This window comes from Anser brachyrhynchus (genome assembly GCF_964034855.1).
Source record: "Anser brachyrhynchus genome assembly, chromosome: 12".
NCBI classification, from domain to species: Eukaryota; Metazoa; Chordata; class Aves; order Anseriformes; family Anatidae; genus Anser; species Anser brachyrhynchus.
In genome coordinates this window covers 10,501,388-10,524,317 of record NC_137707.1, presented here as the reverse complement: position 1 = coordinate 10,524,317, position 22,930 = coordinate 10,501,388, and the positions used below count along the sequence as shown (strand labels likewise).

The following is a 22,930-nucleotide window of genomic DNA, read 5'->3' as shown; positions in this document are numbered from 1 at the left end:
AATGTAGGTATACAACTAGTTCATAATTGAGCAAAGCCCAGCCAGCCCCAGACTGTCAGCAGTGGGTCAGTTTCTTGGGTAGATTGGGCTTAAGGGCAGGTACCGCAGCACAGCTGGAGCTCAGTGAGGGGCTGTGGGAGACATTTATTTCTCCTGACACTGTAACTTACTGTGTCAGTCTCAATGTTATCTGGGTCACTGCTACAAGTTTGTGGCATCAACTGCAGTAGCAGCTCTGCTGGCAGGCTTCCCTTCGGTACCTCCAACAACGTAAAAAGCAGCATTCAGTCCTGACCACTGGAAAACTTAGATTACGAAGTCTAATCAAGGCAAAACTTCAGCCCAGGTTCCAGAGGGAAAAGAATTATCACTGAGCAGTGGCGTAATTAAACCGTTTTGGCTGTCAGACATCCAGTGGAGTAGATTGTGCTGCAGCTGCTATTCCATCTCTGACAATAAACTTAGTACATTTGCTTGTTCCTTCCCCTCTCCCTTAATTTTCCTTACAAGCCAGATGTGAAGCAGCAGAACAAACACGCGTTCTAACCTTCCCCCTCCTGCATCCCCACACAGGTTGCGTGGGTGCTGCTGCCTCTAAATCCGCAGCAGAGCCACGAGGCCGGAGCGCCGGAGGGATGTGGTGCTCCTGTGCCGTTTCCATGGCACTGCCAAGGCCTCGGGGCTGAAGCCCTGCTGTCTGCCTTCTCCCGCCCAGCTTGCAGAGACAGAATAAACGTGCTTTCTCAGGGCTACATGGTTATTGTCTTTTTCCTCCAGAGCCATCTCAACACATCGTTCCCATTGTGTTTGCTTTTCCTCGCCATTTCTACTGTCATTAATTAGGCTAGCACTTTATGGAACCACTAACATTTAGGGCTTACCCAATAAAGGAGGCACACAGCAGAAGGTGGTCCCCGTCTCTGAAGAAGCCATGCTAGTACACTGCACATACCACCATGATAATAGAAAAAGCTTAAGTCTCTCAGTTTTCTCATATATTTTTCTTCTCCCATTGGAAAGCATAGGAATTAGGTGCACATGATACAAAAAAACATAAAACTGAAAACTGGGGTTCAGATTTTTGGGTTTTGATTGCTTTTCATTTTAAAAATGTATGGGTATGTTTCAGTAAAAAGAACAAAAAAAATTAAGAAACACTATATGACTTAGAGAAAAGACCAAGAGTTGTTAATCAATTGATTAGCAGTGAGCCAGTGAAAACACACAGCCATTAAAAATTTACCTGATGACTTTCACCCTCTCTGCTTCCCCCAAAGAGAAAGAAATTCTAACAAGCAAAAAACACTTTCAAGTACAAAATGCCCTACACTTTGGAAAGGAAATAAACATGTATTTGCAAGAATGACCCTCTGCCCTGCTCTCTGGGATGACATTAAAATGGGAATAAAGTCTCAGTATCCAAATCTAGGTGTGATTAATACAAGATTCAGAGACAGAGAGAAGGAATTTAGTTGCAAGGAAAATTGGCTGCTCTTTCATCTGAACCTTTCTTCTTTTCAAGAAGATTTTACCTTAGAAGGAATGGGGAAAAAAAGAAAACTTTGTCATTCCTTTTTCTTCCTTATGACAAGCTGTCACTTCTAGATACGGGAACCGTATCACCATGTTGCTGGAGAGAATATGTGGGGCATGATTTCTCCTTTCCTCTGATATGAAAGAGATTCAAGTAATAAAGAAAGAACTAAGAAGAGTAAAGGAAAAGCAGCTATTTTCAAATAAGCAGAGCCAATGTTATTTTAGTATGACATTCCATGAAGCAACAGTGGCATCCAGTGGTATAGTTCCATAAGCAAGTTTCATATCCAACTTTCACTAACTTTAGTTCTATCAGAAAAATTCTTGCAATAGATTCTTAAGAAACCCTTCCGTTACTCCTCCTCTCCCCTCAAAACTTCCAATTTGATTTTTAGGTTAGATCTAGAGAGTTCTTAAAATAATCAGGCTTCAACTTCACTAAACCTTGTGTTGCTCATTCAGGTCTCCAAGACAGTTAAACTAGAGTAACTGCTCCTTTTTAATAGGACTATTCCTCTACCTACATACCCCCCCAGTAATCTTCTGAAAGCTACTGACTGATGTAACTAGGTTCCCTGAGGGAAAACACAGCCTTGTTCTCTCCCCCCCCCCAAGATAAAACACACATAAACCAAGCATCTCACGAAGAGACTGAAGCTTGGCCTACATCCAGTCTTCATATGACAGTACAGTAACAGAGTTTAACTGCTTTTAATTGATGTGGTTTCACAACTATGAGTGTGCCTACACAACCTACTTCAAACACACAGAGAAGTGTAATTATTGCCATTCTCACGAGGAAGAGGTAGACTGGGGAAGAACAGCTCAACACTGAACTAAACTAAATGGCACAGGACATACCAGCAACCTCTTTCCCCGAGTCCTCCTTCCACTCAAACTCATTTAGAATATCAGTAAGAACTGACTAATGCACTGCAGTTCTGCTAGCACAGCAGAACAGTTCACTCTTCAGAGTAAACAATGGATTTTACTCATCATGGTACTAAAACGTCACAGTTCACAAGTATCCCCCAGCTTGTGACTCTAGCAATCGGGTTACCTGACGGAGCATGTTACTCGCTCACGGTGATGTTACATGCCCAGTGTGGCTGACCAAGAAGAGGTCAACCACCCCAGCTGGGTCTCTCCCATCTCATTGTTGGGACTGTCCCAGCTGGAACTGGAAGGCTGAAATGCCAGATTTGTCTTTAGATAATCACTATATGGTTTCCCTGCTAGAGTTGGCCAGTTCCCAAGAAGCGTTATTTGTGAGCGAGCAGGCAAAAACTTGCAGATGGGGTTTGTCCCCAGATCATGAAAAAGTCACTGTCAGTTGCGATACACAGCTCTTAGAATATATTGTCCTAGCAAATAAAATGCTAACATTAAAATAGAAGAAAAATACAGGAAAAACAGTACTATCCAAAGGCAATAGGACTTGTGCTTAAGTGGAAAATCCCATACAATTGGGATATGAGTAGGTGAGGTTATGCACTGGAGATGATCTCATCAATCTCTAGCAGTAGTATACCTACTCCTTAACACATCACACAACCCACTTTTAAGCCCCCCTCCCTCCCTCCCTCGAAAGACTGTTTATCATTCACAGATCTTTCCTTCTTGATACTATCTTTCCACCAGATGTCACACTTCTCCTTTATTTCTTGCCTACTCCTGTAGCTGGTAACTTCAAACCCTATCACATAACCTTACACACAGATATATTTGTGCCCTTACTGACCACTTCTACAGAGGATAAATATCAGTCCCTCTAGTTGACTGGCAGTAAAAACAAGGCAGTTAAGCAACAGAACGCCTGCTGCTTTCTGCAACTGTTTGCAGGTCTTATTTAAATAGTAGTGCTTACATCGTCATAACCAGAAAAATCTGAATAACTCTTAGAGTCCAAAAATGCACATTGTTACACATCAGCAGGTTATTTAAGGGGACAAGAATTCCTTCCCAGATGTCATGTTTTTAAACAGGGTCTTTCTTTGTGGTTTTATATTTCAAGTATGTCATTACTTACTCTAAAGGGGAAAAAAATCCATTTACATTGGCCAAATGCACACAAAAGGAACATTATTTTCGAGCCAAAACACCTAAATCCCACATTAAATAAATGCTTTATGGTATGATTTAACCTATCAAAAATGAATTATTTGAACTCAAGGGTATTTTAAACATGAGAGTAAAGTTTGGTCCAATACTGTTATTTTCTGGTATGACCTCTGGTTTGTTTTACTTTGAGAACAATTTTCAAACTGCTGTGCCAGGAGTAACCCACTAGCATTAGCCATCTTATGGTCTGCAACCAGCTTTCTCCTATTTTGATAAATATAGTCCTAATATATTATTCTAGAAAAATAATCCTTAGAAAGTTTATTTCAAACACAAAATTACCTCAGCTTCACTGTGCTATCATACTAGACTGCAATGGTTTAGTTTGATGAATTTATACAATTTCTTCCCTGTCCTTTGACAATGACCTATTTTTAGACACACATCACACTGAGTGAGTATGTCACTTGATAGAATACCATCCTGAAGATTCAAGTCTGTCATAAATAAATATGTAAGACAAACTGGTACATACAAGTTGCCTCTGAGACCTGCTTTCAAGTCCATTCCAGAATGCAGAGAATGAAAATCATTTCAAATGAATGTCTGCTGGTCTCTGCCATGTTTCTTCTGTAAGAATTGCACATCACAAAACCGCTGAGCATTTCCATACAGACAGCTCTAAGAAGGTACAGAAGGAGGAAGATAAAAAGGAATCCTTCTGCTAACCAGGTGACAACTCTTTCCCACCTCTTTCCTTCCCTGCCTTTCACAGGGGAAGGCATCTAAAGGGATTCAGTCACTGCTTCTCCTGTTAATTCTGCAGAAAGGAGAAATTACCACCTTATCAAAACAAACAAACAAAATGAACCCCAACAGTAAGGCAACTTACAGGAAGTATTATATCTGAGGAAAGGAAACAGCAGTTGGCTTAGGGTTGTTTTTTTTTTTTGGTTGTTGGCTTTTTTTTTTTAAACTCCACCTAGCAAATATTGCCTAGCAACAATGGGAGAACCCTCCTAACAAAATGAATCATGCAGGTATTGGCTGTTTATTCCCATGAAGGGCTGTGTTTCCACCCTGTCAAATGACATCAAGGCCATGTTGCCAGAGGCATTGGGAGTTTTGACCTCTAAAAGGCAATTTTCTCACTGTCTGCTCAGAAATGTAACATTTTTCATATTGAAGGCTTTTATATCATATCTTGTAGGTTTTAGATCTATAAATAACATACTAAGAACCTCCAACACAATAAAGCCACAGCTACTATGTTTTCCTATTAACACTGTAAACGTTAAATATCACAAAGTTATTATTCCATTAGCATAACTAACTATGAGGTACAAAGAAAACATTAAATTGCATGGCCAAGTTCACTGTAGGTGAACAGAGACCAGTACTTGGTTCTAAATTTGAGGAAAAAAATATCCACTAGATCACCAGATATCCATGTGAGCAGGGAAGACCAAAGCCAATCTGAAGTACAGCTCCATTAAGTAATCAAGGGAGGAATTACAATTAAGTGTTTTAAGTTGCAATAAGGACATGGGTTCACGACAACAATGCTAACCAAATAGTTAAGTGCTGTTATTTGTACAGCAAGCATGCTGTAATTCTCCCCTGTAAAGAGACAAGTACGAGTTCTCATCCCCCACCCCATTACTTCCTATTAAAAGCTTCCTATGTTCTAGCTGGAAGCTTTGGTCCTGAAATTATTGCTTTCCTAATTGCTCCACAACGGATCAAATACTCTTTTATGCAGCCTGTGACATCTCAATTTGTCTAGTAAACAGTTAACCACAGTCCTGTATATGCTCTTAAACTAATATTATGTTTTTCAAGCTGGGAGCAGATGAAAAATAGGAGTCCTAGAACACCACAAGTGCTGTTCTCTGCTAACTCCACTGTGAAATGCCATCAGGTTTTTGTTTGCTTGCTTGCTTTTGGCCATGTTAAAACAATCATCAGATCTGTAGGAGGATCGGCATTTGCAAGCCATGCAAAGGCAAGTGGTTGTCCCTGAAAACATTAGCATTTTCACAAAACTTCCCTATCCTGTAGTCTGGCATTATCAGCCTTTTTCACAAAATTGTTCTATGCAGCATACAGACTAAAGGTATGAAGATAGTTTTGGTGCTTTTGTCATACAGAAGAGTTTTGATAAAATAAGCCCCTTACGCTGAATTTTTGGCCATCTACTAAGAGTACAAAAAAAAGAATTAACTTCCACAGTCAGAGAGAACCTTCATGATAAACATTTGTGAAATAAAATAGAAGTACTCTAGTGGGTTTTTTTGTTTGTTTTAAAACAGATACTGTTCTCAGAAAAATAGAAATGAATCTTGCATGATTCAATAATCCTTTTCCTCCAAAATGCTCAGAGATCTTGCTTTAATTCTGAACATCACCTGCAGATTGGCAAGCTTTCCTGAGTATCATTAGGAAAATGATTCTCAGCCATGGCCTCCAACTACTTTTTTTTTTTTTTTTGCATTTATAGAAGAGAGGCACAAAAACCTCAGGAGAGAGTAGTGGTTGGAACGTTTTTTGATTAAAGCAAAATATTAAGTGTTTATTTTCCTATTTAAGGAGTTTACTCCAACATTTTCTTAGAATTGAGTAGTAATTCCCTATGCTGTGTATCTTCTATCCTAGGAACATAGTATTTCTCTTCATTAAACAACATTTAATTTGCTACACTGTTACTTTGTATAGGCCACAAAGAATTTAAGAAACAGCAATCTGATTTCAAGATTCAAACACTTTGATTAAACATCTATTTCTGGGAAGACAAGTGTCAGCACTGTTGGCGCACTATTCCTTGGTAAAAAATAAAAAAAAAAAAAAACCTCAACAGTTGAGAAAAGCTTGCCATGCTTTGCAATGCAGCGTGAAACTCTGGAGCTTACGGATATCTAGATGGCTTGATTTATTCAGTCACCATACCTACCAAATCCACCTTAGATTATTGCCTTTAAATTTAGTTTGTCAGGAGAGACCTGCTCCCTTGTTATCAATCTCAAAACACAAGTTCGCTCCAAAAATAACATGCAATACGTACATATATACACACGTGTATACTTTTATACATATTTATGTATAAGAGTCAGGCAGAGAGAGAGCCCTGCAGCAGAAGCCAGCACTGTCACCCTTCCCAAGGGTCTCGGAAGGGGCTCTTCCACCCGAGGGCTACAAGCTGGCAGCAGCCCAGCCCTCCCCACCACAACCAGCCCAGCTGGCAGCAGGAGGAGAACCAGCACTTGGTGCCCTGTGAGGAGCGACTGAAGAGAGCTGAGAAGCTCACCTTCCTGGGAGAAGCTGAGAAGAAGCTGAGGAGCTACCTACCTCTACAGGAGGGTAGCCAAAACAGTGCTGTAACTGCATAAACACAGTGTGCTTCTTCCTGTGGTAAAGGGAGCCACAACAGCGGAGTTTCACTCAGTGCAACCCAGGACCTAGGCAGATTGACAAGTAACTTTTAATTAACTGAGCCCTAAAATACACCTTGGTTGCCGCAGTGCTCCTGAGAGCACCTCACGCGGATTAGCCTACCACAGGGGCGTTAATTAGAAGCGCCACCACCTCCTGCCTCCCTGAGGAGCGCGCTCGCTGGGCAGCTCCCCAGACGCCCCTCACGGCTCCCAGCCCCTGCCGACACCGGCAGCCTTTCCCTTCACCGAGCGGCACGCCTGGAACCCCCTCCCGCCCACCTGCCTCCGCCCAGCGGCCGGGCCCCGCTCTGTCAGCCAGCCCCGAGGAAGGCACCGCCCGGCCCCACAGCGGGACCCCCTCGGCGTGCTAGGTCCCGTCCCCCGGGCCCGGGCCCCCCAACCCCGGGGGCGCCATTTTGCTGCCGGCCCCCCGGGAGCAGCCGCCGGTTGCCACGGCAACGGCGGGTGGCGGGAAGGCCGCAGCGCCGGGCTGAGGCGGCGGCGCCGGGCTGAGGCGGGCAGCGGGAGGGAAGCCCAGGGCGCCATCCCCACAGCCCCGACCGCGGCGTCCCGGCCCCGTCCTGCCCGGCATCCCCACGCAGAGAAGGAGCCCATGGCTGTCCCAGGGCCGGTTCACTCTCCTGCACAGCTCTGCAGAGCGCCCAGCCCTCTTAGCCCTTTGGTTGCCCCTGCCTAATCCACACAAAGTCCTGATTGCTGCCCTACAGACAGAGAGCGCCAACGTTTGTCCTGCATTATTCATGCTCTCAGCACTGGAAATGAAAAACGAAATATATATATATATACTCATTTAAAGCTATTTTTCAGATCGCTTCGAAATTCAAATTAATTAAGATTAATTAAAAATTAAATAAAAAATAAAAAGCTCTGAAAGTGATTTTTATTTCACTTACATCTTTAATGTAGCAGTAACTCCAGTGGGGCTGGTATTTTTAGTTTCATGTGGCACAACAAGAGAAACGGGGACTTGCTAGCCTAACGTGGCTGCGCTGAGGAGCAGGCGGCAGCCTTCAGTTGAGGATATGAAGGGCAAAGCACATCTGACAAGCCAAAGGGGAGACAAGGAAGCAACACTGCAAAGAAGCTCCCTGTAAGAGTGGCCTCTGGTCCTTTTTTTTCCTAAAGCCAACCAGATTTCCTACCGGCCCCAACAAATGCAGAGTGAGGAGAAAGAAGAGCCCCATTCCTGTCACCCCCCTCAGCGCCACAGCAGCTACCATCAGGCTTTTTCCTTCCTTGGACGCATGAAAGAAGAACCTTTAATCCTCTTGGAAGAACTGCCCTTTTCACAGTCGAAACACCCTGCCATTCTGGGAATATGAATGTAGATGCTTTTGAAAAGCAAGTAAATATCTGGCCCACAGGGGAAAAAGTCTGCATTTGAATTTCAGGCCTGTGACTGAACAGTGAAACTCCTAAAGGCAGAGAATGCAGAAGCAGTATGGGATCCTTGCACAGACCCAAGTGTAATCCTTACACTATCCCCCATCGTTTAACCACCCCACCGGAGCTGATGACATGGCTCTTGTCGGCGGTCACACGCTGAGTGCTGGAGTCCAGGTAAGAAACAGGTTGCCAGTATGCTGGGCACACATAGAAACATAGGAAAACACTTTGCTGCTTCAAATTCCCGGAGTCATCTGAAATAAGGTGCAAGAATTGAGTAGAAAAGCAGCAAAAAGAAGGGATTGTTTGGTCATAGTTACATAGGTGGGATTTCATGGCCTTGGACAGCTTGATGGTCCTGTTGACTGTTTCCACCAGTTCAGTTAATTTATCTTTCTGCTGCTGAACCACCAGTTTCTGGTGGCTCCACTGACAGGTAGTCATTCACCAGCAGTTCCTTGGTCAGTCACAACTTGGAAGAATCTTGTGAGGAAGAAGAGGTGGGCAGAAAATAAACTCCAGGAAGAGGTTCATTTCTGAACAAGGTGGGTCTCCTGTGTTATGGATAATGCAGTGTGTTCAGAAACAAGGGATTAATGTGAGACACTGCTTGATGCTAGGGCTTCTCGATTACCTTCATTCAGCAAGGAAAATCATATGTCTGAAAATTTACCTGCACTTCTTTTCCAAGAGGATGTCTTGACAACAAAATACTTAACTAAATAATACTTCACAAACATATTAAACACAGGTAACAGTCCTTTGCATAAAGCAGAATGAGTATAGCATTCCAAAACTGGCCAAAAACATAACCGTATTAATTGTTGCTATAAATTACTTTGAGGAGGGCAATATGCTGGGTCCAGTATCATTAAATCATTTTTATTTCAAACTGTATTGAGCTAATCTGTTTACAGGTTCCTTCTGAAATTCCCACATAGGCTAATTGCAAATAAAAGCTGGATATTACAATCCAAAATTAACTTCTTTTAATAACCTTTCCAACCGAAAACTTTGACTACAAGGTGGAAAAAACTGTATTATTATAATAGAACACTTAAACTAAAGGTTAAACAAGAGTTTAGCAAAGAATTTGGTTATTCTCTCCTCTGTGCACCATTTCCTTCAATACGTAATTCATGATGAGAAATGTGCCTCTTATATAAAGAGTTTACTCCAGCAAGAAGAAAGGTATTCTCTTCTTCTCTCTCTGAGAAGAAATCCATGACAGAAATGTGAACTAATCCAATGTTTAAAGAGTTAAGAGCACAGATCCATGAAAAATGATGCTGCAGCACATGTTGGTTAGAACAGATAAGTATGATTTCCACTACTTGGCAATGCTGTTTCTATATCAGACTTCTTGGAGACATCTGTTTTATTAACTTCACATATCTGCACAACATCTGAACTGATACCATTGATATTAAAGAATTTATGGTCAGGATTCTGAAATTTTCCTCTCACAGAATATTCGTCTCTGTTTTTTCAACCAAACGCACGGTTTCAAGTAAAGAAGTGTATGCCCCTGTGTCTGCCTCAAAGGATGCCAGGCAGGAGGAATGAAAGGCTCTGAATATCTGCATATCTAAAATCAGTGAAGCAAAGTAGAAGAGACCATCAGGGAGACTGTTAAGGTCCCTGATTCTCAGGCCCAGTGTAAATTAGAGCCCAGCTGGCAATGGTACTCAGGAGACCATACGCTAGCTGAGGATGGCTGGAGCACAGCATGTTGCAACCATATGTCTGACATACTGCCTCCCTTCCAAGGGTCTCTGGCATAACGGGATTTGGATAGGCTCTGCTCAGCTGTCCAGGTTCAGAGCCCTCATCTTCTTTGTGCTAAAACAAAGACATCCAGGCTGCAGCTAAAATCTCATCCCCAGCAGCGTCTAAGTGGGCCAGGAAGAACAACACTGCCATGCATCACCCTCTTGGTAGGAGCATGTGCCCCCCACGGTGTGTGGTGGAAATGCTCCAGCTGAGCCCACCCGCCTTGCAGGTGGGCAGGGACGACCATCACGGGGTTAGGACGCTGGGATGAAAACTGGAGCTGTGATGCAGCAGCATCACAATGTAGACAGACCTGAAAAAAAAGGCGTTCAAAACCCACTGTCAGCCCCAAGTCTTTCTGTGTTGCAGCAGTAGGAATCCTAAACCAGAACACTGCTACTGCTGCCTTTTTGTATTGACTGTTATCGAGAATTAGTTTTGTTTGTTTGGTTGGTTGGTTGTTTTTCTGAGGTGTGTCCTAATTTGCAAGTTACTCTCAACCCCACAAACTCCAATTCACTATTCATTTCATCTAACAGATGAATTTCATGACCCTGAATTAATTTTTTTTAGTTTCCTCCACCCAGCTGTGCTTTTTCTGTTAGATATTTTGCAACACAAAAGTGTGCTTCATTCATTCTCCATGTGCTGTTAAGTTCGTGTTCTGTTTCAGTGGCCAAGAAGTCATTCCCTTGCCTCCCAAGAGAATTTATCCGTCTACTCAGACTGCTGTCTGGGTGTCACAACAGCTTGTACATCCTTTCACTTAGAGTGGGTCTGAAACTGCAGTGTTTAAGAACATTTTCTTCCCTGTTACTGACATCAGACTTTCCCTGGTCTTCCCTTGATTACTCTGTCCCTTTCTGGAATCACAGGGAGTCTCCGTATCTGAAAGAATTTGCTCAGATTTCTTCCATTATTATGTCGTCCTTGTGCTTTGTTGAGCTACTGCTCTCTCAGATTCTGTCCCAGCCTTGCAAGATCCGGATCCCTCGGTCTATTATTTGCCAAAGAAAAAGAGGGCTGAAATTCTGCTACATAAATAAGAGCAACTTACCTATGATTCTAGATGTGCATGTGCCCACAGGTCCTAAAAACAGAACATGATATGATCCAAAAGGGGCATTATGGCTCTTTCCTTTATTCTCTGCATTCAGTTAAGTGGTATTTTTGCAGTGTAACTTATTCCAGACCTTTGCTGGAAGAAGCTATGCATATAACCTCCCTTAGAAGTGTATTCTGTTGGGAGCTGCCTGGCTACACAGAATTTTATACATCGTTCAGCTAAGTCAGCGATCCATATGCAAAAATCAAGCTCTCAGGGACACCATGTGGATTTGTGACATGCTACAGAGTACTGTGCATCTCCAAAAACCAATGAATGGATTACACTCAACCATAAAAAAGTTTTTTCCTCTCCGTGACGTATTTAATACGGATAAGCTTTATTTAATAAGTAGCTAAAAACTAATGCCATGGAAGTTACTTAAACAGGTTAAAAATATTCCTTGATACTGTAACTGTTTAAGACCATGAGTGAGAGAAAACAACAAACTGAGAAATTCCATGCTGAGAGCTAACATGGGACATCTTCATTAAGTAAATTTAATTTGGGGAACTGTTTTTGGCTTATAACAGTCAGAAGCAGAGGAGACAGGCAAACCTCTTCTATACTGTATTTCCTGACAAGGTATTTCATCTTGGCAGTCCAGTGTAGATTATTTCCTGATATCACACTCTTGTCATGAGTTAGGCATTGGATAATGGATAGCCTTAAAAACAGACCGTATGTATTTAGTCAATAAAGTAATGGTTTGTAAATTCACACAGCAGCAATCCGTTTCTTGAAAAGAATAGAAGAGCATTCAAGGGAAAAGAGTGACAAGACTTGGTGAGTGCCTAATGATCAGATTTTGTTCTCTGCGTGGTCATGCTTACTGCTCCCAGGAAACTCCTTATCTGCCTACAAAACAATTTGTCTAAATTAGCAAACCCTGGGTCAAATTTCCACTGCAGAATGACTGGCACTGCAGCTGGCTTCTACTGGGAGATGTCCTTAATTCTTCCTTTTTTTTTTCTTTGCTATATGTCAACCGACTGTGGCAAGTGTTGGTATTTCAAGGTGCTTAATATTTTCAGGTTTCTCACAAGAACAAACCTTTCCCACCAGCTCAACGCATTTGTAACATCAGCCTTCCACACCTCTGCTTCTATCTCATTTTCGCTGGGGGAGGTGATGGTGCTAGTCACAGGACCCGTGGAGTGCCTGCTCTGCGCTCAGATGTGTTTCTCCCCGTGTTTCTGCGGTCAGTCTTCTCCCTCCAGGAAACAAGACTAAAGGCAGTCACATCCATGAATCCTCACTGAAGGCAACAAAGTCATGTAGGCTTTGCTGACTGAAGGCACACTGGAGTCCAGCAACTACTTTTGAAGCACCAATTTCTTACTCAAATCTTTGCCTCCCAAGTAAAACTCCATCTAGAATACAGCCGTGTCTTACCTGTGATTGAGAAGAATATTAGTCTACATATAGATGTAGATTCCTTTCTTTTAACGGAACAAAAAAACTAATTCTTGCTTACCTGCTTTAAACATTCCATTAAATTATAGACTTTCTGTCTTATTTGAAATGCCTACTGGGGCGTGCAGTGTTTCAGAGAGGACCAGGCAGTCCGGGGATTTCTTCCTTCACTTTTTGCAGTTAGTGGGAACATCGCTCTCACCACCAGGAAGCCAGGATCAACCTCAGGTTCAGATACGTAACAAGAGAAGTCCTGAAGTCAGGCTCAAACCTCAAGTTATGACACATAAGGAAAAGGAAAAGCACTAAGACAGGATGAGGTCTACCAAAATAACTACATCCAGGCCCTTCAAGAGCAATACAGACTGGAAATCGTTACACTAATTCGTACATCATGGCGTAGAAGAGGTTGATGTTATTTTTCAGTTCACGATACCTTCTTTCACACAGCCAATAGAATTCAAACCTGATCTTTACTTTGTATGTAATTAGAAATGTATTTGTAACGTCTTTTTGAAATCAAGGAAATTTCTATTCCTTGAAATTTGCATCTTTTCATGATCTTGTCATCTTCTGTTCAATAAAAAATACACAAGGCAATATTTTTGGAAAACACCAAAAAATGGAGAAAAATGACATGGGATTCCTTATGGACTTCTATTTCACAGTGTCTTAAGAGCGTCAGGAAATTTTTGATCTGTTCATCGAAAAAGTTGTAATAATTAGATAAAAAAAGAACAACCACACATTACAGAGTGGTTCTGTCCAATTCAGTTTTTAAGCATTTACACAGAATACAAAGAACCGCTGATAAGAAAAAAATCCAAAGTATTTATTTTGAAGTATTTAGTATCTTAATAAACACATGCTGGGCATTTAGCCAAGAAGTTTTAAAACACCATGATGTTATAACTTAGCACTGTTTATTATAATATCATACAATCAAGCTCAGGAATCTTCTGTTATAAATTTTGTATTGCTTTATAAGGAGGATAATAGAGTTGTTGAGAAAATAAGTTATGTATGTTCACTTCTAACAGTATTTCTTCTTTTTTCGCTACACACTAGTTAATATTTTCCTTTGTACACTTCTTAATAGTTGAGCTCTAAGTGAAACTCTGGAAAACAACATTAGGATTCAAAATGAAGTGGAAGATTTTATTTTCAGGGTCACAAGTAGCATAGCGAGATTTCTCTCTTAAACAATGACACTTAGTATCTCTGTAGTTCTATGAATACTTTTGAAGTGTCATATTAAAACCAATCTCTTGGCCTTCAGGCAAAGAGAAGCAATTAGTCTTGGAGTTGTGAATAAATAAAAATCCATTTATATACCCGTCCTTGACATGTACCTTGCAAATCTTAGAAACTTCATCTAGTGGGAAAAGAAATGTTAAATCACGAACGCCAATACTAATCGTATTGCAATGTTGCTTCCTAAAACTGTTTAGTTTGTATCAATCTTTTAAGTATTAATTCATATGTATATATTCATACGTATTGAAATACAACAACAGAAAGGCATTCGCACACTTGAGTGAGAAGAAAGAAAAGAATGAGTGCATATAGAGCTATAATGCGTACTTTTATTATCCTTGGCATTAATCTAGGCAAGAAAAAAATCAAAGCTCCCAAGTACATTGTTCTTTTCTAGATACCGTAAAAACAATCCCGCACAAGCTACATACCACGCGTGTTCCTCTTTCATCCCAAGTGCTACTGAGTCTTCGCTTTGGTCTGCAAGCAAACACTACAAATCTTTATTAGCCACGCATCCCATTACCGTGCGGCACAATTAAATGGTACCTGTCGCAGATGTGTTAGGATGAGTCAGGAAACAATTTCTACTTTTTGCTCAGTGCAATATTTTTAGGTCTTCTCTTTCCTCTTTGCTTCGCCTCAGTGCAGAAGCATCCTATTTCTATGATGCTCTGCTTGCTGCTCAAGCTTCTCGTATTTATTTATTTAGCAGTCAGTAGTTCACAGAGGAACTAAGAAAGTAGTAGCCAAGTCCTCCCAAACAGTTGCCTGCACCCCTTCAGAAACACTGAGCATGGCCGGGGCCATGTGCCAGGTCACTGAGCCTCAGTGGATCTCGTCCTCCCCGTCCTCCACTTGTTGAGCGGAGATTTGGGAGATGAGGCTGCTTAGGCTGCAGCCTGGTCCGGTGAGGAGGTGAGGCAGCTGTCTGGGGGCACGCTTGTGCTCGGAGGTTATTGCGGGATAAAATCCAGCCTCCCATGCCGCTCGCTCGCAGAGAGTCGCAGCCCACAGGTCAGAGGTAGGACGGTGACCCCGGCGAAGGATCACACCTGGGCCGGTGGGATGGTCAAGGAAAACAAATTTTAGTCTGTTCTGGATGCAAATCTCTCTGCTGACCTAGTTCTCATTCTCCTTTTCATTTCAGAAGCTCAGCTAAAAATCCATAAATTAAGGAAATTAACTGATGGAGCCTCCGGCATCTTTGTAAGCTATTTAAATCTTTAAATTTACAACATCTTCTGCATATATCAAGTAATTGAACTAACTGCAGGGATGTAACTTTAATGAGAAAATTTCCCTCTTCTCCTGTAGTTTGTACTCAAGAAAAAAAAAAAAAAGAAAAAAAAAGAAAAAAAAAAGCAAGCTACCCTTAGGAGAAAACTTTCTGTTTATCCCTGCCACGGAAGGTAACTTTACCCCCGCTCCCCACGGCGGGGTCCCGCCTGCCCTCCCCGCGGCGGGGCGGCCCCGGGCCCCGCGGGGGGGGCGCGGAGAGGCGCGGAGGGGCGCGCAGCCCCCGCCCCGAGCCGGGCGGCCCCGCGCAGCGTTGCGTAACCCCCTGCGCGGCCGCGCTCGGCGGCTAGAAGGCGCTGCAGCCCCGCCGCCAACGGGACGCCCCTTCCGCGGCCGCGGTGCAGCGCGGCGGAGCCCCCCCCCCCCCCCCCCCCCGTTTCTCCGCCTTAGCAGAGCGCAGCCCCGCGGGGACTCGCGGAAAGGCGCGGGCACGGCCGGAGCTGAAAGTTGAAGGCGGACGGGCTTTGCTTTTAAAATATATATATACATTATATATATATATATATATATATGATTTTTTTAGGAAGGGGGGGTGTCGCTTGCCCGCCCCCCTCCCCTCCGGGCGCGCTGCGCGCCCGCGGAGCCGCCCGCGGAGCCCCGCGCCATCGCGCCGTGCGCTCTAATTGAAATGGCGCTTTTGGCCGGGGGCGGGCTGCCAGGGCGCTCCGCAATAGCACAATGCATGTCGATAGACGTCATTTGGTTTTAATGGCCTACAGGAAATTTGGCGTTTACAATGCGAGACATTAGCAAAGGGTGAAAGGGAGGGGGAGGCAGGCGGGGGGGAGCGAGGGCTGGCAATAATTGCGGCCCCCCCGCCGCCCGGACCCCCCGTCTGCGCCCCGGCGGCGCTGGGGGCTGGGGGCCCGCCGTATTTTTTTTGATATATTTTATTTTTTATTATTTATTTTTGAACTTGATCTAGTTTATCAACAAGTGCAGAGTGGGTGCTACCCTAATTGTAACCGAGGAGCCGAGAGATGTGAGAAACGTGCCCTGCGTTACTTATTTGGGAGCCGAAAATTTATGCCTAGTCGAAAACGCCTGGGGAAATATTACATCAGACCAAATGACAATGATTAAAATCAGCTTTTTCCCCCCCTTTCGCCCCCCCCTTTTTTTTCCTCCTTCTTCTCTCCAGTAAGTCTGCTGAAGGACGTGACGGCGGCCCGAGCCCGAGCCTCCCCGGCCCCGGACCGTTATCCCCGGGCAGCGCCGGGCCGGCTGCGCGGCGCTGCGCGGGATTTGCGCGGAGCTCCGCGGTCCCCCCCCCCTTCCCCCCCCAAAGCCCCGAGGGGCTCCGCGGGCGGCGGCGGCGCCGAGGGGCTCGGGTTGGGGCTCCCGCCGCCTTCCCGGCCCCATTCCGTTGTCAAGGGGTTGTGTTTGATTTTACTGGGGGGGTCGGGGGGAAATAAATGTGGGGACCTTCACCAAAAGGAGGGGAAAATATCCAATTTTCATCGCAAAATTAGCTAGGGCGAGAGCAAAGGGCTGAGCTAATTGTAGCCTAATCCTCTGCCCTGCAGGCGTTTGCAAAGCCCTGAGCAAGAATTCGCTTTTTTTCCTCCTCTTCTCCCTTCCCTCTGTTATTTAGAGACGGGATTATTGCCTTTCTTCTCATAACAGCCTCGGCAGTTTCATTTAAAGGCTTTTTCCCCCCCTCGCACACACACACACACACATCCGCGCACAGACAAAATAAATAGAAAGAAGCAGCAAAAAAAAAAAAAAAAAAAAAAAACGGAGAGGGGGAGAGCGAGCGAGGAGAGAGCAGCTTTAAAAATCACAATAATCACAGCAGGATCCGAGCGGCAAAGACAGTAATAAAAGCAAAAAAAAAAAAAAAAAAGAAAAAAAAAAAGAAAAAGCCAACCTAAACCCAGCCACACACAAACCCAAGCGAGCCCAAAAAGCCGAGGGGGGGCTCGCAGATCTCCGCTCAAGGTAAGCAACGCGGCGGCCGCTCCCGCGGTGCCCGGGCCGGGCCGGGGCGCGCCGTGCGTTCCTGCGCTGCGCATCGCGCTGCACCGCGCCTCTCCTCCTCTCCCTCTTCTCCCCCCCCCCCACCTTTTTTTTTTTTTTTTGGGAAACTGCCTCTTCTCCCAACTAACTCGGCTCCCGAGGAGCAGCGAGCGGAGGGGCGGTTTTTTTTTCTTTTTTTTTTTTTTTTTAAAGCTACAGGAGCCGTTCGCGAGCCTCCCCGCTTCGCTAGCGCTGCGTGGCCGTGTGTCCGTGCGTGTATGTTTTGTTTTGCTCCGCTCCGACATGGACACCGCCGGCGGAGCCCCGCGGCCCGGGCTGCCCGCGCTGCCGCCCCCCCGGCCGCGGCTCTGAAGCCGGCCCGGCCCCGGCGCGGCGGCGGAGGCGGCGCGGTTCGCTCCGCGCCCTCGCACGGTACGGGGAGGGGGGGGGGGGCGGGGGGGGGGACCAGCGCTGCGCGGGGCTTGCGCGGGGTTTGCGCGGGGGCGGCGGCCGGGCACAAAGGGAAGGCGGGCGACAATGGGGAGTGCTGCGCCTGGAAGCCGCGGGCGGGCTGTGAATGAAACTCTGGCGCCAGTGAGAGTGGAAGGCTCGGGCTGGGGTAGACTTCAAACCACTCTAGGCTATAGTTTGCATCGGGGCTGCTGCATGCGATGTGGCACACTTCTGCGAAATGAATGCGTTAGCCGGGCTAATGCTCGCCACCATTGGCTGCGCAGGGCTTGCACAGGAGCGGGGATTCGTGTTTTTTTTTTTTTTTTTTTTTTTCCTCGCGTTCATCTAAGACATCTCCTTTCTTGTTATGTGGGAATAAGTAAAGGACGCCATGTTGTGCTTTTTTTATTTTTTTGGAGGGGGGGGATTTCCCCTTCGGGCACGGGGTGCCCGCGGCAGGCAGAGGCGCAAGTCCCGCGGGCGGGCGCGGTGCTGGCCGCAGGTCTCCGCGGGGCCGGGGAGGGGGGGGGGGCAGGGGACGCAGCGGAAAGCCTCGTCTTCTTCTCCCCCTTTTATTTTTTCCTTTCGGTGAGGAGTCCTCCAGAGGGAGCCCCCCTCTCCTCTGCCCCCCCCCCCCCGGAAAAGTTTTGGGCACGACCCGCTGTGTCACGGTGCCGGCGCGGAGGTGTGTGCGCGAATGTTTGCGGACTTTGAATCGCCGAGCCCCGGCGGGCGGAGGCGGCCAGTAACCCCATCCCTTCTTTGTCTTTAGGCTCGCTCCTCGCCGTAAACAATTGTCTCCGAGGGGCTCTGGAGGCAGACCCGAGCGGTCGCCGTGCGTGTTTATGGAGACAAAGGTAATCGCCCGCTCTGCGCCCCGGCCTCTCCGCCGGAGCCGGGCCCCGGCTCCGCGCCCGCTCCCGGGGCCTCCGCGCCCGCTCCCGCAGCCCCGGGGCGGCCTCGGGCTCCGTCCCGGCGAGATCGGGGCTGCGGGGAGGGCGGGGAGAGCCCCCCCGGCCCCCTGCTCCCCGCCTCGGTCCTGGGGGCCCCGCAGCCCCGGCGGCCGGTGGGAGCCAGCCGGCTGCGGCAGCGCCTTCAACCTGCAGCCCTCGGCTGGCGTCGCGAACGCGCACGAAGGAATTAAACTGCCCGAGTGAATAACAGCATTAGTTTCAATTAATTTTTATCCTGGCAACAATAAACTTTAGCAACAAAGCGCCTTTACATCCTTAATTAGCCTTGCTTCCCATCTGTAGTCTTTTAAGTGCCTGCTCCTTGATTTAACTTTGTCCCTCCTTCAGAGCTGCCTCCTTTTTCATTCCTTCCCCTTTTTTCTTGTTATCCCTTCCAGACTGCTGCTTGCTTCTCTCTTGCAACCTTTCACCTCCCTTGTCCCTATCTGTCTGCTCTGCTCTCTGCAGTTTATTTCTACTGTATTTTCCCAACATCAACAGCAGTATTGGTTACCATGGCCCCAAGCTATGTGCAGAGGTGGGAAAGCTTCATCCGCCCAAAAGTTCTTACACTTTTGAAGTCTTTCTTTTAGTAGGATCTGAAATGTATCATCTAGAGTGTGTATTAAATGAACAGTATTCCTGAAGGCTTTAGAGCAAGAAAGGCAACACCCTGGAAAATTCTGCAGTCTTTCAGCATTCTCTGCCCTAGGGTTATAGCCCTGGGCACGGAGCTGAATGGAGCTCTTACAACTGCCTTCTGTTTACCTTTTATGGTTAAAATAACAGCTTAGCAAAGAAGCAACTTCATGGAGAAACGATTCAGTGAAATCATCTCAAGCTGTAGCAGCATAGCTAGTTTAATCACCCCTAGAGAGCTGAACAACTGTGAGCACAATGGGACACAAAATCATTTTGTGTGTAAATGAGCATGGCATTGTGATTATTTCACTTTGCATGGGCAAATAGTTTTTACAAGCAGTACTTATGCAGTTAGCTTAGAAAGGCAGAAAAAGATAAGCTGGCTCTGAAAGATCTTGGTGTGTAATGTTTGAAAAACTAAATATTCAGATAATTTGGGAATCAGGCTCTATTGATTTTGCCTTCAGCAGGTTCCTGTGTTACTTATTAGAGCAGGGTTATTGCCTGTGCCACTAGTTGGGATGCTGTATCCTGTTGTAGGCAACTAAAGAGCAGGGATTATTTTACATGGTTTAATAAATGAAGTTTGTTAGTGTTTCTGCAATATTTACCCTTAAGGTTTTAATTTTCACATCAGTATTAGAAAATATGTGCATAAAGACTTTCACTGGATAAATACATTTAGGATTTCGCTTTGTGCATAAAATAAGTGCATTACTCGGTGTGATGAATTTTATCTGCGTTTTACATTAAGAAGAGGAAGGAGTCATTAGTAGGGTTATGGTACCTTAAGAAATACGGGATGTTTATTTTGTTGGAGCACTACGAGTCTTTTCAATGTCCTTAATGCAGTGTTCAACAATTATGGCCCTTGATAATTTGCTCCTACAAAATGACTGAGCTCCACAACTTTAATAAACACGGCGAGCTCCTTTTTTTTAATACCAATCCTCTCCAAGAAGGGGAAAAGCCCATCTTTTAATTCCCCTTCTCCTCCCCTCCCCCCAAAAGCCAGTAGCATCCTCAGTAAGTATGAAAAGCCATAAAAGTTTGAGAACTATTTTAGCTTTCCAGTGATTTTCTATAATTAAGTGTTTTTTTCAACACATGCTCTAGCTGAGAGATGCCAAAAGCAGAGGATTGTTCAAAAGGTCCCTCCAGTGAATAGTATAAATTAAATATCTACTGTGTGAGTATGGCCTCACTGAGAATCTCAGACTCTTTACAGATCAAGGAATTTACTGGTATACTAACATTAAACAAAATCCTAAGATAGCAGCAGTGTTTAAATATGCACAAATAGATTCAGATCACTTGATCTTTAGCTATCTCTGCATATTTTAAAACTGAAGTCTGTATTTCAAGACAAACGGTTAAATACAAGACTCGTTTACAGAGGACTGGAAGCCCTTTGATTTCATTTGGAAATTGTAACAAGGGGTGCAGATGAGTCCTAATTAGGCACTTGTTTTGTGAAGCTGCGTGAGATGTCTTTCTAAGGCAGCTCTGTACCGCGCGAGGTCTGTACCTTTATCATTAGTGATAATAGTTAGGGTCTGAACAAAGACAGGGCTGACATTCAGCCTGTGTCTCCTGACCCCTTCATTTAAGTGAAGGAGCAGAGAATGAACATGAGTTTGCAGTGCTCTTTGGTAAGAGGAAAAAAAAGTCTTTGTGTTGGCAGACAGATGAGGCACCCACAGATTAGTAAACACACCGCTAAAATACTGCAGGTACTTGCATACTAAGTTGTTTTTAAAAGTTAGTTCTCCTATTTATGCTGTATGATGCACTTAGTACAGCTTGCCCACAACAGGCTCTTGTGGGAAACGAGCAAGCAACATCTTCAGTCGTGAAAGGATTCAATCACTTTCCTTGAAGGTGGTGCTGTAGTAAAAATGTTAATGCCCAATTTCACATCGACTGACACACAAGTCCTAGGACAGAGTTGGTATTTGCTTCGCGTTCAGTGCAGATGTCCATTCTGCCTCCGAAGAGAAAAGGATGTGGATTCACAATGGGGTGATGTATTGCTGCGCTGTAGATTCAGGAAATCCTTAGGAGCTAAACTAGATGAAATGCAGTAAATGGGGATGTTGTGATGACTTTATGAAGCTGTCCAGATGTGTTAAGATTTTTCAGTTCCTTTCTGTATAGCTCAGATTTTTATTTTTGCTTTACAAAGAATGTTGCTAATTGTATGCTCGTTGAGTGGCGTAGCCAGGCACCTTGTGCAAAATACTTACTGCTAAGAGAAAGGCGAGACCACCTTCAGATTTTTAAGAAACATTGTCAAAGTAACGTGGGAGAAACGGGAATTCACTTTGTAATGCTGTATGTAAAGTGCTTGTCAGATATAAGGAAGAGTCTGGATGTTTGGTAGCATGCTTGCAAAACAAAATACCAAGAAAATTAGATTATATTCAGAAATGTCTTCAGCTATAATGCTTTGCATATGTTGCTTTACCCATAAGGGGGAGAATGGATGGACATTTTCATGAACTTTTACAGAAGGTTTTTTGCTCTTTGACATGTTTGCTATCTATACTGATTTAACTGAAATTAGCTTTGAGACACATGTTTCATGCAGAATAAGCTGTGCTTTTCCTCCTGAAGAGAACTGAGGAATTTTCTTTTGCTTTGGTAGTCCTTTTCATTTTTAAAACGTTTAAGTATTTTTTGCTTAGTACATCAGCTGAAGATTTTGGACTCGATTCAGTAATTTCACTCATTTTCAAATGTTTTTAGTGCAGTAAGCATTAGGTGGATTGTTGAATTTGTAATTTCACGTGCCAGACTGTGTAGTAATTTCTAACGGTTCTTGTCATGAAAACACAGGTCAGTTTATATATCTTTCTGTTTTCACTGCTTCCAGGTATTAATTGCATTCAGTTTGAAAGCTTATTAGTTCTTTATATCTAATATTAAGGCTTAACTAAAAATTATCCATTTATTTTGCAATTATTGAAAATAAAACACAAAATTGATCTTAGTTTGATGTGAAATTTACTACATGTATAAACTAAATGCCTTAGGTACTGAGGAAGTCACTAATTTAGAGGTGTCTCGTTACTGAGACAAACTTGCAAAAACCCCTGAATCCCAATTCACAAATTGGTTATTCGTTTGTCAGGGGATATTTCACATCTAACACATAAGCCTGCGACCTTTAATTAGAATTTTGCAGTTTGTTTTATGCCCCTTGAGGCTGACACCTTGAAAAATTTTTTTCTTGATTTCTTATTGCTAATAAGCATCTTTCTCTTCCCCTCTGGTACTTTGAAGAAAATGATGCAAATACACTTAATTACAGTGGTGGCAATAATTTGTTAGCTGAATATGTGATCAGGCAGATGCAAAAATGATCTGATTAGATCTGTGATCACACTGGAAATAAAGGCAACACACTGCTACATTTAAGAGAAACTGTTCTTTTTTGTCCTCCGTTTCCAGGAGGGAAGAAGCATGTCCCGTCTGTCTCTAACACGGTCCCCAGTTTCTCCTCTGGCTGCTCAAGGAATTCCTCTCCCCGCTCAACTCACCAAGTCGAACGCTCCTGTGCACATCGATGTAGGAGGACACATGTACACCAGCAGCCTGGCTACCCTGACGAAGTACCCGGACTCCAGGTAAGA

At 44.4% G+C, this 22,930-nt stretch overlaps 2 protein-coding genes across 21 annotated transcripts in view; one reads left to right on the top strand and one right to left on the bottom strand.

Annotated features, from left to right (window-relative positions):
- Positions 1-15,563, bottom strand: part of LOC308176684 (uncharacterized protein) — a 182,640-nt gene extending 167,077 nt beyond the window's left edge. For 13 of the 16 annotated variants that reach the window (XR_013938475.1, XR_013938476.1, XR_013938477.1 and 10 more), the window contains exons 1-2: positions 7,308-7,445; positions 6,943-7,052 (exon numbers count right to left, since the gene is read on the bottom strand). Coding sequence is in view for 4 of the 16 variants with exons in the window: in XM_080552773.1 (XP_080408899.1) it covers positions 6,943-6,981 (39 nt within the window). In the remaining 12 variants the exon portion in view is untranslated. The other 3 variants (XM_080552774.1, XM_080552776.1, XM_080552775.1) reach the window with 3 other exon arrangements.
- A 161-nt stretch (positions 15,564-15,724) lies between these two features.
- Positions 15,725-22,930, top strand: part of KCTD15 (potassium channel tetramerization domain containing 15) — a 44,492-nt gene continuing 37,286 nt past the window's right edge. Inside the window, exons 1-3 of one of the 5 annotated variants that reach the window (XM_080552765.1) lie at positions 15,725-17,229; positions 18,473-18,557; positions 22,749-22,924. In XM_080552765.1, coding sequence (XP_080408891.1) covers positions 18,546-18,557; positions 22,749-22,924 — 188 coding nt within the window. In that variant the 5' untranslated portion in view covers positions 15,725-17,229; positions 18,473-18,545. Of the gene's footprint in view, positions 17,230-17,386; positions 17,680-17,741; positions 17,867-18,472; positions 18,558-22,748; positions 22,925-22,930 lie in introns of those variants that run through there. The other 4 variants (XM_080552764.1, XM_080552766.1, XM_080552767.1 and 1 more) reach the window with 4 other exon arrangements.